We start from the raw sequence: 14114 nt of genomic DNA, 5'->3' as shown, positions 1-14114 counted from the left end.
CTTTCCAATGAGGGGCAAGGTCTTGTGGCTTCTCCCTGAGACTCTTTTCCTTTTGCAGAATCACAGCCTGTGCAGTGACCATGAAAAAGTACGTCGAAGAAAACGTGTCCCAGAAATCCTACACGACCATCAAGTATTTCATGAAGATGCTGAGCAGCGTCAGCGAGACCCTGATCTTCATCTTCATGGGCGTGTCCACCGTGGGGAAGAACCACGAGTGGAACTGGGCCTTCGTCTGCTTCACCCTGGCCTTCTGCCAGATCTGGAGAGCCATCAGTAAGACACAGCAGGGCCCGAAGAGTCCCACCTGCTTCTTTTTTAATTTTTCTTATTCCTTCCTGCAAGGTTAAAGCATAAGCAGTGGGGTGATGCCAACTGGTTTTACTGGTTAGGGGGGTTTGGGTACCTTGTAGTGACCAGGAATGTTCTCCGTTTGCTTCCTCAATCAGTTCAGAATAATTACTGGCCGATAAGGTTCTGCACTGAAGCAAGGCTGAGGCAGGAGCACTTTTTCTTAATTGAGAGAAAACTCTCACATCTACACATCTAAATATAACTCAGTACATTCATCCCTTGCTCTTCACTTCTTTGCCAGCTTATGAGTTCTTGCACCTTAAATCAGGTATAGGTTATAAACTGCGGGCTTTCTTTTATACTTTTGTTACAGGAAAAGTGAGATCTCACAAACTGTAAGGCAAGTACTGTTAGAAAACCGTAACAGTAATCCTAAATATTAAATCCTAAATCCTAAATATTACAGGTGGTTTTAGTGAAGGGTTGAGTGTGATATATAGAAAACAAAGGAAGTGAATCTCTATTTTTGAAAAGTGCTTGGTAAAGGCAACTCTACAGTGTAACTGGTGTCACCCCTATAAAATATGCCTAACTTAAAAATACGAGGTGTCTTGACTAATGGCTTCTAATTTAACTTGTATATTTATGTTTCTGGAGCTAGAAAGAACAATCAGTACTGAACTACAAGATATGCTTTACCTTTTGATTAGAAGAGATTATATTTTTAAATGACTTCAACCAATATTTGAAGCATTTTTTAATGTGAATTTGACCAGTATTTTCAAGCCAATTGCTCAAAGAGAAATTAGGAGAAATGGCTCAGAATTCATCTTGAACATATCCATTCTAAATTTAGAATGGTTTTTAGGATTTAGGCAAGAATAACAAGAATGTAGAAATATTAAAAATATTCATAGAAGTAACTCTGAATATATGTGCCTGTTGGGTCTTCAGGAGAGAAAAGAATTAAGGGTACTCTGGTATAAATTTATAATGTCACATCAAGTCCTATCACTGTTACTAACTAGCTATTTGACCTTGGACAGAGAGTTAACTACTCAAAAGCTTCTTCCCCAACCACAAAACAGTGGGTGTGGACAAATTTGTTAGGTCCCTTTCAGTTCTAGTACTGTGGGGATCTACGGGGCAGTAGAGTTAATGTCAGTGATGCTTGCTGTGATGTCTGTGCGATTAGAAACCACATGAGGATACCGAGAGGTTTACTGTTCTCCAGGGAAACCTCTGCTTTGATGAGTCAGAGCATCAGTGAAGGGACCTTTCTCACTAGGAACCACTGCATGGGTGGCAGCTCAGCCACATGGGGATGAAAAACCAATGTGGTAGAAAACACCTCTGTGTTTTCAGCAAGCTCTCCTGCCCTCCACCTTCCACTTACTGACAGTAAGAAGCCCCCCCTTGGACCCCTTGCCAACCTCCTTTCTTTTTTGCATTGAGCCTCAAGAAGAACCAAACCAACCACAAAAGATCTGCTCACCTGCACAGACCCCAGGCACTGTGAGGGCTAATCTCACCTTCAAAATCACATACCTCCTCTGCTGACCCAGTGAGAGTATGAGCTGATAAAAATGCTTCTACCCTCCAAGTGATACCCTTGCTTTTCTTAGTTTTGAAAGGCTGAGCAAAATTTATAAAATAGATTAGAAAGTATATACCATTTCTTATATCAAAAGTATCAAGATTTATTACTTTAAATACACACACACATGCACACACACACATGCACGCACGTGTGCGCGCACAGAGGCAGTCATGCTGGGAAACTACCAGAGAACACTTCTGACTTGAGGCACTGCGGTCTCACAACTACCCAAGAAGTAAAAAGTTTTGTAAGCTGTTCTGTTTGGGACAGACTGCCATGGGTGTGATGGAATTAGGTTGCCTTGTTTTGTGGGCACATGCACATGACTTGGGTTCACTAACGCTGCTGTGTCTCCTCATTCGTGACCCTCTGCTCTAATACGTATTTCCCCCCTTCTAGGCGTGTTTGCTCTCTTCTATATCAGTAACCAGTTTCGGACTTTCCCCTTCTCCATCAAGGACCAGTGCATAATTTTCTACAGTGGTGTCCGAGGAGCTGGAAGTTTTTCACTTGCATTTTTGCTTCCTCTATCTCTTTTTCCTAGGAAGAAAATGTTTGTCACTGCTACTCTAGTAGTTATATATTTTACTGTATTTATTCAGGTTGGTAGATTTCTTTCATATTTGAAATAAGTCGATTCTTCTCAGGATTGTGTATTAAATTAGTAAAATACCAAGAAAGGGACACTTTATCTGATTTTCAGACAAGTGTCCAAACTAAATTCCCAAATATTTCTAGATCATGTTTTTGGTCATCCTGTAACCTCGACATTTTGTGACCTTTTAATTGATAAAACATATCAATCAAAATATCCCTTTGTACAGGTGAATGATAGCTCGCCTGATGTCTATTGCTGAAAATGAGATAACAATTGGTACTAAATAGTTTTTATTATAGCTGGTATTAGCTCTCAGCAAACTAATGGGAGGTTATTTTAAGGAATGAAACGAAATCCCTGCTTTAAATTATAGACATCAGGCCTGTTTTTATTGCAGAGTGTAAAGGTATTAAGTAAGAACTAAAGTAAACACTGGAGCATTTATCCAGGAGAAACTAGTACAAAACAAAGACATTAAAATTGGAAGTTCTAAATTTGCAATAGATTTGCTCTCTATCCTGACAGTCTTCACTACAACAAAATGCTTTATTTTGTGGTTTATGATCTAGGGAATCACAATTGGCCCTCTGGTCAGGTACCTGGATGTTAGAAAGACCAATAAAAAAGAATCCATCAACGAAGAGCTTCATACCCGTGTAAGTTATCTCTTGGTCATAATTAATAAGTTGATAAGACGTTCCCTCTTTGTCACCTATGGGAGTGATTTAGAACTTTGATGAGGTGTGTATATGTCACTAGACATGGCCTCTTTCCTCTCCAGCTCCACCAACAGTGACTGTACTAGTTCCCTAGGGCTGCTGTAGGAAATTATCGTAGACTTAGTAGCTTACATCTTACAGTTATTATCTTACAGTTCTGGAAGTCAGAAGTTCACAATGTGTTTCACCGGGATAAAATCAAGATGTAGCAGGGCTGCATTTCTTTCTGGGTGTTCTAGGAAAGGGTCTGTTTTCTTGCCTCTTCCAGCTTCTAGAGGTTCTTGGCATTCCTCTGCTTTTGGACCCGTCCTGTCTTCAGAGCCAACAATGACCAGTCAGGGCTTTCTCATGCTGCATCACTCTGATACTGCCTTCCTGTTCCACATTAAAAATCTTTATGGTTATACTGGGCCTATGTGGGTAAATTAGGGTATTCTCTCTATCATAAGGTCAGCTGAATAGCAAGCCTAAATTCATCTGCTATCCTAATTCCTCTTTGAATAAAAACTAACATGCTTGCAGGCCCTGGGGATTAGGACCCTGGACGTCTTTGGGGACCATACATTCTGCCTATCGCATCTGTCCTTTGCCCTTCAAAGACTCATGTCTGTTCCACATGCAAAATACATTAACCGATCCCAACATCTCAAAAGCCTCAATCCACTATAGAATGAACTCAGAGACCAAAAATCTCACCTACATCTTGTGAGTTCAAAAGACCCAACTCTCAGCATCTCAACCATCTAAATCAAGGATGGGTGAGGCTCTGGGTATAATCCGTCCTGAGACACAGTTCCTCTTCACTTTGAACCTGTGAAACTCAAGAAACAAGTCATCTTCTCCCAAAACGCACTGGTAGGACAGTCGTCAGATAACGGCTATAGATATTCCCTTTCCAAAAGGGGGAAATATGGAAGGAAAAAAGGAGTCATCTACCCCAAGCAAATTTCCAACTCTGCCTGGGTTTCCAGTCCTGGTTTCCAGTCCTGGGAACAATCTTCTATGATTCTTTGCTCCACCTTCTGTGTTCTCCCCTCCACCCACTGAGTCATAGTTCTTTTTTCATGAACAGTAGCAGGTGTTTGTGACTTATTAGTTTTGTTTTGTTTTGTAATTTTTATTGGAGTATAGTTGATTTACAATGTTGTGTTAGGTCCAGGTGTACAGCAAAGTGAATCAGTTATATGTATACATATACATCAGTTACGTGTATACATATATGTATACACATATACATATATGTGTATTATACACACATGCGTATACATATGTATACATATATGTGTGTACACATATACATACATGTATACATATATCCACTCTGTTTTAGATTCTTTTCCCATATAGGCCTTTATAGGCCATTACAGAGTACCGAGTACAGAGTACCCTGTGCTATACAGTAGGTCCTTACTAGCTATTTATTTTATGTATAGTAGTGTGTATATGTCAGTCTCATTCTCCCAATATATCCCTGTCCCGCTTGCCCCCTGGTAACCATAAGTATGTTTTCTACATCTGTAACTCTAGTGGCTTATTAGTTTGTTCAGCCTGCTTCTTGCCTGTAAAATGTGGGGCCCAGTAGCTTTCTTTCATTTCATCTTCTCTCTCTCCCTTTTGGGTCCAAGCTAGCATTGTTTCTGTCAGGGTTCAACAAGGGGGGAAGAACTAGTAGGAGATATATATTAAGAGCTTTGTTGTAAGGAATTGGCTCACCTACTATGGGTGCTGGGTAGACAGATCCAAAATCTGTAGGACAGGCCATCAGGAAGGGTGGACTGGAACTCTCAGGCAAAAGCAAGTGGAATTTTCTTCTGCTTTATTCTTCAGGCCTTTCGAATGATCACATCAGACCCACCCAGATTATCTAGGATAATATCCCTTACTTAAAGGCAACTGATCAGTGACCTTTAATCCTATCTACCAAATACTTCCACAGCAACATCTCAGTGGGTATTAATAATAACAGGGGAGTAGCCTAGCCAAGTTGACACCTCAGAAAACTATCAATCATGATGAATAATGTTCAGGGTTGCCTGACTTGCTTCTAAAATTATTGTTCTAAAAAAGAAAGAAAGAAAGAAAGGAAGGAAGGAAGGAAGGAAGGAAGGAAGGAAGGAAGGAAGGAAGGAAGAAAGAAAAAAAGAAAGAAAGAAAGAAAGAAAGAAAGAAAGAAAGAAAGAAAGAAAGAAAGAAAGAAAGAAAGGAAGAAAGAAATCATTATTCTAATGGAACATGGGATTTTCTGCTCTTCCTGAACTTATAATAAAGAAGGGGTAATAGCTTCCAGTTCAGCAGACATGGCCTAGTGGCAGTTTTGGTGAAAACTCTGATAAAAGTGAAAATGAAGTCGATCATGGTCTCTGTTTGTTTTAAGTTTTAAGTCCGACACAGTATTGAAGGGATGGCGTTTCATGTGGCTACAGGAAATAGAAATGAGAACTAATGTATGGAAAACACAGGGTGAGAGGCTTTAGCTCTGTTAATGAAGAGTGTTTGGACAGTTGCTTGTATGGCTCACCCAAAGGTGAAGTGGATGTGTGCAAGCAATAACCGGAAACACTTGGCATAGTTGTTGTACAAGAGATTCAGGCTTGGAGGGGATGATTGACCCACATAATTTGGAGGTTTCTTTCATGCCTGAAAGTCCATAACTTTAATGCTGGAGAAACTGATGAAGTCTTTCAAAATCAGACCTGAATTTCATGGCCAAAGTCACCTAAGGAAATAAAGTAATTTTAATTCCAGGAAACGCAAATGAAAAATTTTCAAGGCCATTTGAAACTATTCAACAGATGGGGATAGGGAGTGAGCACTTTATAATCAGTAGTGCTTTAACCCGATTGAAGATTTTTGTCTCTATCTTCATCCCCTCTGTTCATTATTTTAAGAAATTAGATATATACCTAAGACAATAGAACTTGAATATTTCACCCCTTTCTTATTTTTCTTTTTCTCAAAAAAAGGTATAATTATTGGTAGAGAGTACATAATTATTTCAGAATTAATTTAGTATTTTAATTTATTTTGCAAAAAAAATTTAGAAGCCATGTTAAACTTCAATGATTACAAATTTAAATTATTTGTAAAGTAATAAATTATGAAGAGACTGTGTTTTTTCCTAACTTCCTATAAACAATTTGGATAAGGCAAATGTAGTATAATTGGCTTGGATGGTGAGATGTAAATACTGAGACAAAATGATCAGATAAAAACTGAGGCGTTGGGGCTTCCCTGGTGGCGCAGTGGTTGGGAGTCTGCCTGCCGATGCAGGGGACACGGGTTCGTGCCCCGGTCCGGGAAGATCCCACATGCCGCGGAGAGGCTGGGTCCGTGAGCCATGGCCGCTGAGCCTGCGGGTCCGGAGCCTGTGCCCTGCAGCGGGAGAGGCCACAGCAGTGAGAGGCCCGCGTACCGCAAAAAAAAAAAAAGTGAGGCGTGGGAATTCCCTGGTGATCCAGTGGTTAGGACTCTGTGCTTTCGCTGCTGAGGGCACAGGTTCAGTCCCTGGTGGGGGAACTAAGGTCCCACAAGCCATGTGGCACGGCCCAAAATAAAAAGAAAAAACAAACAAAGCAAAACAAAAACTGAGGCATATAGAGAAATTTTGTTGTTATATGTTGCTATTATAATAGAATACCTGTAGAATTATATTTTCAGGAGTCGTATAAATTGGATACTGGCATATTCTTTTCTTTCTCAATGAAATTAAAAGAATTAAAAGTTAATTATTAGGCTTTATACCCATTTGATTTCAGTAATGAGAAATCTCCTAGATCATTCTAGAAAAATAGTATTCAAAGCAAAGCAGGTACCTTGTTTTCATTGCAAGTTATGTGCTTTATTAAAGAAATTATCTACAGAGGCTTTGTATCACGAAACTAAGTGGTGTTACTGGGAAAGGCATTATAAGCGTCAGTTACATGAACAGTGATAGAAAAGAGGGTATGCTCCTGGAAAGTAAAGCCCCCTTTGTTTTCCAAGCTGTATTAACCCTCCTTGGTGTCTTGTAGGGCTGACGTTTCATCAGCAAAATCACTTTCCTGTGTTTGGTTTGTCAGCTGATGGATCACTTGAAGGCTGGAATTGAAGATGTGTGTGGGCAGTGGAGCCACTACCAAGTGAGAGACAAGTAAGGAGGCAGAGGTTTCACCACCGAGGAGGGATATATGTGACATGCGGAACCTCGGAAGGTTCCACTGGAAACTAGGTAGATGGGATAAGATAAAAGTAGAAGGAATCCTGAGGAAGGTGGCCAGGAAGATAAAGGGCCTGGGAGCCATGCCATACAGGAAGCAGGCAGAAGTCCTGGGAAATGGAGAGCTACCAGGTGGAGGAAGCAGTGAACTTGGGCTTGGTTGCTTTAGAGGAAACTTGTACAACTGACAGGTGGAAATTAGAGACGCCAGATTTAAGTTTAAAACAAGGACAAGTTTCCCAGTGATACGAGAAGCACAACCAGGGAATGACAGGCTTCAAGAGGCTACAAAGGAGGGTTGGCGAGTCATCAGGGATCCTAGGGAAGAGATTCCTCCATCGTGGGGGAGGCTCTTCCCGCATAACAATTCTGTAAGGATGCCAGGGGCCCTCCTCTCCACCACATCTCACATTTCAGAACTCATCCTCTTCTGGATTTAGTCTACAGCCATATTTCTTAATGACGTGGCCCTGAGGAGAGTTTACTGAGGATAAGGAAGACGAGATTTTTCAAGTTTTACACTGCTGTTTGGAGGACGTTGGCGTTAGCAGTAGTTCAATTAACCAAATGGTAGACATTTCCAACGTATTGATGTTGGTGATGCCAAGAGAGACTAGATTTTAAAAATTCAGGCTCTTGCAGGGTGGTGGCACAGAAACTGAGAGCTTTTGAGTGGGATTTTTTTTTTAAGATTATTTGATGTGGACCATTTTTTAAAGTCTTCATTGAATTTGTTACAATATTGCTTCTGTTTTATGTTTTGGTTTTTTGGCTAAGATCATGTGGGATCTTAGCTCCCCGACCAGGGATCAAACCTGTACCTCCTGCATTAGAAGGTGAAGTCTTAACCACTGGACCACCAGAGAAGTCTCCTGAGTGGGATTTTTTTTTTATGAGGTAGAAAGAAGCATTGTTTTAGCGGTCCTTACAGTGTAAAAATAGAATTTAAATTCTGTGACTATCCACCGATCTAGAATTTAGGCCATGGATTTTTTTTTAAGTTCAAATGCCATAGTTATTCCAACGAAGCATTATTAAATATTCTTCCATTTAGCCGAATCTATACCTAACTTTCTAAACTGTGTCAAGAGCAGTAAGACACCCTCACTGTGTTCTAGGTCTTCACAATGTAGTACGTGTGGTCCTGGGGGTGGGGTGGGGGAGAAGAGAAAGAGCCTGAACAAATGATTATGGTCAATATGGCGCATGTTATAACAGAGGCAAATGCATAGAACTATAGCAATACAGAAATGGGAGTGGGTTTGGAAAATAAATGAGTTCTCCAGGCCAAGAAGAATGGAAAGCCTGCCAAGCAGCCACAGTAGCAGCAGTGTACTTCCATCTGCAAAGGCAAGGCAGAGCATGTCATGGTTTGGATATGGGAGAGTGACAAGTTGAGAAAAAGGTGAGAAAAAAGGAGGACATGACTGGAAAGACAGGGACACGCTTTTATGGTACAGAGCTAAGGAGCTCTCTACAGCCATTAACACTATAAAGTTCTATTTGACCTTTAAAACTCATACCAAAAGGCTATTAAGGGCTTCCCTGGTGGCGCAGTGGTTGAGAGTCCACCTGCCAATGCAGGGGGCACGGGTTCGTGCCCCGGTCCGGGAAGATCCCACATGCCGCGGAGCGCCTGGGCCCGTGAGCCATGGCCGCTAAGCCAGCGCGTCTGGAGCCTGTGCTCCGCAACGGGAGAGGCCACAACAGTGAGAGGCCCGCGTGCCGCGAAAAAAAAAAAAAAAAAGGCTATTAAATAGGAGAGTGGCATGGCCATACTTGACTTTTGGAAGGCAAACTACAACAGCCATATGGAAGCTGGATTAGAAAGAGAGGAATTATCTTTCACATGATCTCCTTAACTCTCCTGTGTTATCACTATTCGTCTCATTTTATTTAATTTATTTATTTTAAACTTATTTATTTATTTACTTTTGGCTGCATCGGGTCTTAGTTGCAGCACGCGGGATCTTTCGCTGCAGCACGGGCTTCTCTCTAGTTGTGGTGTGCGGGCTTCTCTCTAGTTGTAGCATGTGGATTTTCTCTCTCTAGTTGTGGCGTGTGGGTTCCAGAGCGCCTTGGCTCTGTAGTTTGCGGCACGCAGGCTCGGTAGTTGTGGCCCACGGGCTTAGTTGACCCGCGGCACGTGGGAAGTTAGTTCCCTGACCAGGGATCAGACCCATGTCTCCTGCATTGGAAGGCGGATTCTTTACCACTGGACCACCAGGGAAGCCCCTAGTCTCATTTTAAAGATGAGCAACCCTGATTACAGCTTGTCCCTTCCTTTTGCTTGGTTGATTTTCAATGTATTCAGGTCCCTAGGCCATTCTTTCTTTATTTTAAAAAATGTATAAATGCTATGATTATTTTTTTTAAAAATGTGTTCAAAGTCACATGTGTTCCAGGCACTGTCGTGGTGTTTTTCAGAATAAAGTTAAGTGTAGTTTGTTTCTAGAAAAAGTATATACTTACATAACACATACAGAGATTGAAGATTTCCAAACTGTTGGTTTCTGTTTTTAGGTTTAAGAAGTTTGATCATAAGTATTTACGGAAAATCCTAATCCGAGAGAACCTGCCAAAATCGAGCATTGTTTCTTTGTACAAGAAGCTGGAAATGAAACAAGCTATTGAGATGGCAGAGACCGGGATACTAAGTTCTACAGCCTTTTCCATGCCCCATCAGTAAGTGACATCTGCCCTCGATCTAGACTTTCAATGTCAGAATTACAAGGGGCACTAACTCATTGTTCCATTTAAAGGTACTATTAGGAGTGAAGAGGCAGAGATATGACAAAGGAAAAATGGAAGAAATAAGATCTAAGTCTTGGCATCTTATAGCTTGGTCCATGCTCGATCCGTTTCACCTAGTTTCTGAAAATTACTTTCTAGCAAAAAGATGAGAGGTTTTTGACATCTTTCTTTGGGAGGGCGAGGCAAATGAATTTATAGAAGATCTTTAGCATATGTTACAAGTCTTCCTGTTCAGACATGTCTACCCTCTAACCCGTGCTCATTTGCTTCTGCTAATCTTGCTGTTGTCTTTGTCCCATAAGTCATCTCTCTTCCTGTCTTCCATGAGGAGAGACCAGGTCGGCATCCTAGGATGCTAACTTGGATTTGGGCATGAGTGGTATAGGAGCAAGAGGTGTGGCGATTGGTGAGATACTTAAAGAGAAGGCCGTGTTTGTAATTGTGTCTCAGGCAAAGATCTGTGTGCAGTTGGGAGAATGCCGCGTCTGTGTGAGACCAGCTGTGAACAGGAGCAAGGAGGGAACTGGCTACCAGTGGAACAGAGGGTGGGGTAAGACTGATACATACCCCATCATTACAAGATGATGCCCTTTGAAGCCTGGTGCTTCAGTTGGAGCATCTGGAAACCAATTGTCCCAAGAGCTGGTTAGACATTTTTTAAAGCTGCTTTAAGTCTCTGACATTTACCGAGAACTCCTTGAATGTCATAAGAATGAATTCACCCCCTCCCTAAAGATGCCCAGTTTTCTCCCAAGAAATGGTTTATGAATTGGGGAAATTAGTCAGAACGTATATTTAGCATAAGGAACACCAGCCCCTCCATCCTGAAGTCATCAGAAGATAATGAGTTTCAATTATCTCCCCACATCCTCACCTTTGAAAAGCAAGTTGAGAGACGAGCTAAGAATAGATAGCAATGAAATTGTCATTAACACCTGAGTGTTACTTCTCATCCCTTGCTTGCTAATTAATCAGAAACACCATCACCTTTTTAAATGGGGAACATTTCCAGGAGCGTCCCTGAGGGCACCTTTGTATAAACAGAAAGTTTTCTGCCGTATTTCTCAGCGAGACTGTTTTCGTGGTCGGTTGGTTGGTTTGCGTGCTGCCCACTACATGGCTTTAAGGAAATTTCTGGTCCTAAAATGGGAATGTGCTAACAAATATTTATTGGCAACACCGTGCTGAGCCATATGAGAGCCTGAGGCAGAAAAAATAATCAGGGATACTGATCTCGTCTTTATTTAAAATGTTGATATATCACTCATCATGGATAATTTTGCATTCTTTTATTTTCTACAATATTGCCTTCAAATCCTACTTCACTTGATTCCTGAACTTTGGGGCATCCCCTTAGCGAAGGGGAGTACTAGGGCACCTGTTATGTGCCACGGCCTGTGGAAGCAGACGGTCCCTGCCCTCAGGGAGCGCACCCCTGGAGCAGAGTCTTGATGGTAATAAAATAGGGCACACAAACATACGATCATAAAGCCCAGGGAGCTGTGAGAGGGTGAGAGGGAACCTCATCTGGTCCCCAGGCATTTGACCTGCTCACTGAAGGATGGATGAGAATTAACTCAACGCTCAGCAGGAGGGCTGGACCTGGACAGATGCAGGCAGTTTAGACCATGAGGAACTTCCTCAACCTTCTGCTCACTAGTGATGCAAGCACTTGGTCTAGGAATGTAGGGGCACTTATCTCAAATGAGAATCCGTCTCTCATGTGCCAAAATATATTTCGAATCTCTGTACATTACGTTGCACTGGTCATAAGCAGGTTTCCCAGTTCCTAACCTCAAGGCAATTTTTAAGCCAGTTTCATTTAGAGGATGCCCTTGTGTTGAGTCAATTATTTTTCAGACATTGACTCAAGATTGGTAAGAGAGCCTTCTAGGTTGGAGACATCTTTTCCCCCTATAGCCCAAACCGGTTAGTTAACCGAGGTGGGAGATACAAGTTTAGTATTTAAGTTGCATTCATTTGATCTCATCAGAAATCTGTAGGACGTCAAGCAAAAAGGAATTCCTCTCCTAAGATCAAAGCAGTAATTTCTTAAAAAACAAACCTTCATACAATAATAGGAAAAAGAAGTGTGTACTCAGCTCACTTTTTGTGACTCCGTATGAAAGGATAACAACAAAACGCACATATATTTTTTTTCTTTAGAAGTTTAAGCAATTGTTCTACAAGAGGTTTAGATTTCCAAACTCTGTGACCTTCAGGAGAACACTACCCCTAGAAGCTGTCTATGGCACACGGCAGACACTGCTGATTCTAGGGAATTCCTTGACTTTTACATACATTATTTTATTTGGCTCTCAAAACAACCCTATGGAATAAATAGACTATGGACTTGGATTATTATTCTAACTCTGAGGCACCTTGCTTTACCCATGAGTAGGAAGCTCTCAGAAACATCAGTGGGTAGAGGCTCAAGCCGATTAAAAAATATTTGGTTACTATTAAAGAGAAGAGATATTAAAATATTTATAGTAAAGATGTTAAAAAAGAAGAAAGTGAAAGATAAAAAATATTTATAGTAAATGTATAGGCATAACACACTAAGCTGTGTGACTTCAAGATATTGTCTTTAGAAATTCCCAAATAGTTACAATGTCATTTATTAAAAAGCACAAATTAATTTATTGCAGTTGAAGAATTTTTAAATTGATCACATAATGACAGGTATAAGTTCACAGTCATGCATTCTGACACCAAAGACAGTAGTATGAAGATTCTGACGCCACGTTCACTTCCATGATGGAACGTTGCCTTGTAGGGAGCCGGGCCCACAGCTCTGCATTCTTCACTCGTTCTCAGTGTTGGTCACCTTGATGACCTTTCTAAGAAGACACAAGGCAACCACATACACAGAAGAGCTGTTAGTACCATTGTTTACTTAGTGGGCACATCCTTCAGTCAACATACATTTCCCTGGATTTCATGTATAAAGCTACTAAAAGAGGATGGATTCTTCCAAATAAATCAGGAAATATTTGATCTTTTGGGACTTCGTCTTATGGCATGAAGATAACATCTACTAGATTTCATATCTCTATTGCTGTGTTTAGAACTGAAACCTCTTTTTACAGCATTATAGCATCTGATTTTTTAAAAAAAGTTAAGGAAAATGTGAGCTTTTTATTCAAATACATTTAGATTCAGATTTCCCCAGTTTGATTTCAATGGCCATGAAATTACCAGTGGTCTTTTATTTAAGGTAATAGAGGCTTCTTTTATATCTTGTTCCAGTGACGAGACTTTCACTTTATAATTTTACTTTTTTGCCCTAGAGATTACTAGCATTCAGTTTTCTGAGGATTGTATCTTTCCTGTGCTCATGATATCATTTCAGGAGTGATTTTGCTAATGAAGTAGCAGGTAGGAAAGTCCATACATCAGTGATTGCCCGCATCAATCATTCATCTTTCTGATTCTATAGCTGCAGCTTCTCAGTGTGAATAAATACGAGGCAATGCTGCAGGGAACCCTGTACTGCACATCCAGCCAGCAGGCTAAATGGGCTTGAACTGAGTCTGGTCCTTCCCAGAGTGGTTCATTATAAACTGGGGAGAATGCCAAGTTAGGTTTCCTATCTCAGGTTTAACTTTACCATTTCCTTTACCCATAGTTTTTTCCTATTTGGTCATTTTATTATGAACACACAACGTGGAACTATTTGATTAGCTGTTGTTTCTGTTTAGCAATAGATTCCTTCCACCATAATAAAGGAGTGTGTTCAGATTGTGGGAATGCGTGGGTGTATCTAAATCAGAATAAATTTTATTTGGAGGACATTTAAACAGTTAGGTTGAAATGCCCTGATAATAATGTTTAAATCACCGAGGGTGGTAACTGAATATCAATAGTGTTGACGTTTGCAGCTCCGCGATATGGAAACTGGTTTCAGTGATTTTGTAGGAAGGGCATTAGTCAGTCGACAGATTGCATTGC

General features: G+C 40.8%; 1 protein-coding gene across 1 annotated transcript in view; it reads left to right on the top strand.

Annotated features, from left to right (window-relative positions):
* SLC9A4 (solute carrier family 9 member A4) overlaps positions 1 to 14114 on the top strand; it is a 56893-nt gene that overhangs the window by 31072 nt on the left and 11707 nt on the right. The window contains exons 5-9 of the mRNA XM_029232451.1: positions 59 to 276; positions 2294 to 2496; positions 3062 to 3148; positions 7270 to 7340; positions 9930 to 10091. Of these exons, the coding sequence (XP_029088284.1) occupies positions 59 to 276; positions 2294 to 2496; positions 3062 to 3148; positions 7270 to 7340; positions 9930 to 10091 (741 nt within the window). The remainder of the gene's footprint in view (positions 1 to 58; positions 277 to 2293; positions 2497 to 3061; positions 3149 to 7269; positions 7341 to 9929; positions 10092 to 14114) is intronic.

Source organism: Monodon monoceros, unplaced genomic scaffold (assembly GCF_005190385.1).
Source record: "Monodon monoceros isolate NGI ecotype Baffin Bay Population unplaced genomic scaffold, NGI_Narwhal_1 Super_Scaffold_19, whole genome shotgun sequence".
Lineage (NCBI taxonomy): Eukaryota > Metazoa > Chordata > Mammalia > Artiodactyla > Monodontidae > Monodon > Monodon monoceros.
Note: the sequence above shows the minus strand (reverse complement) of the source record. Positions and strands in the feature narration are given on the sequence as shown.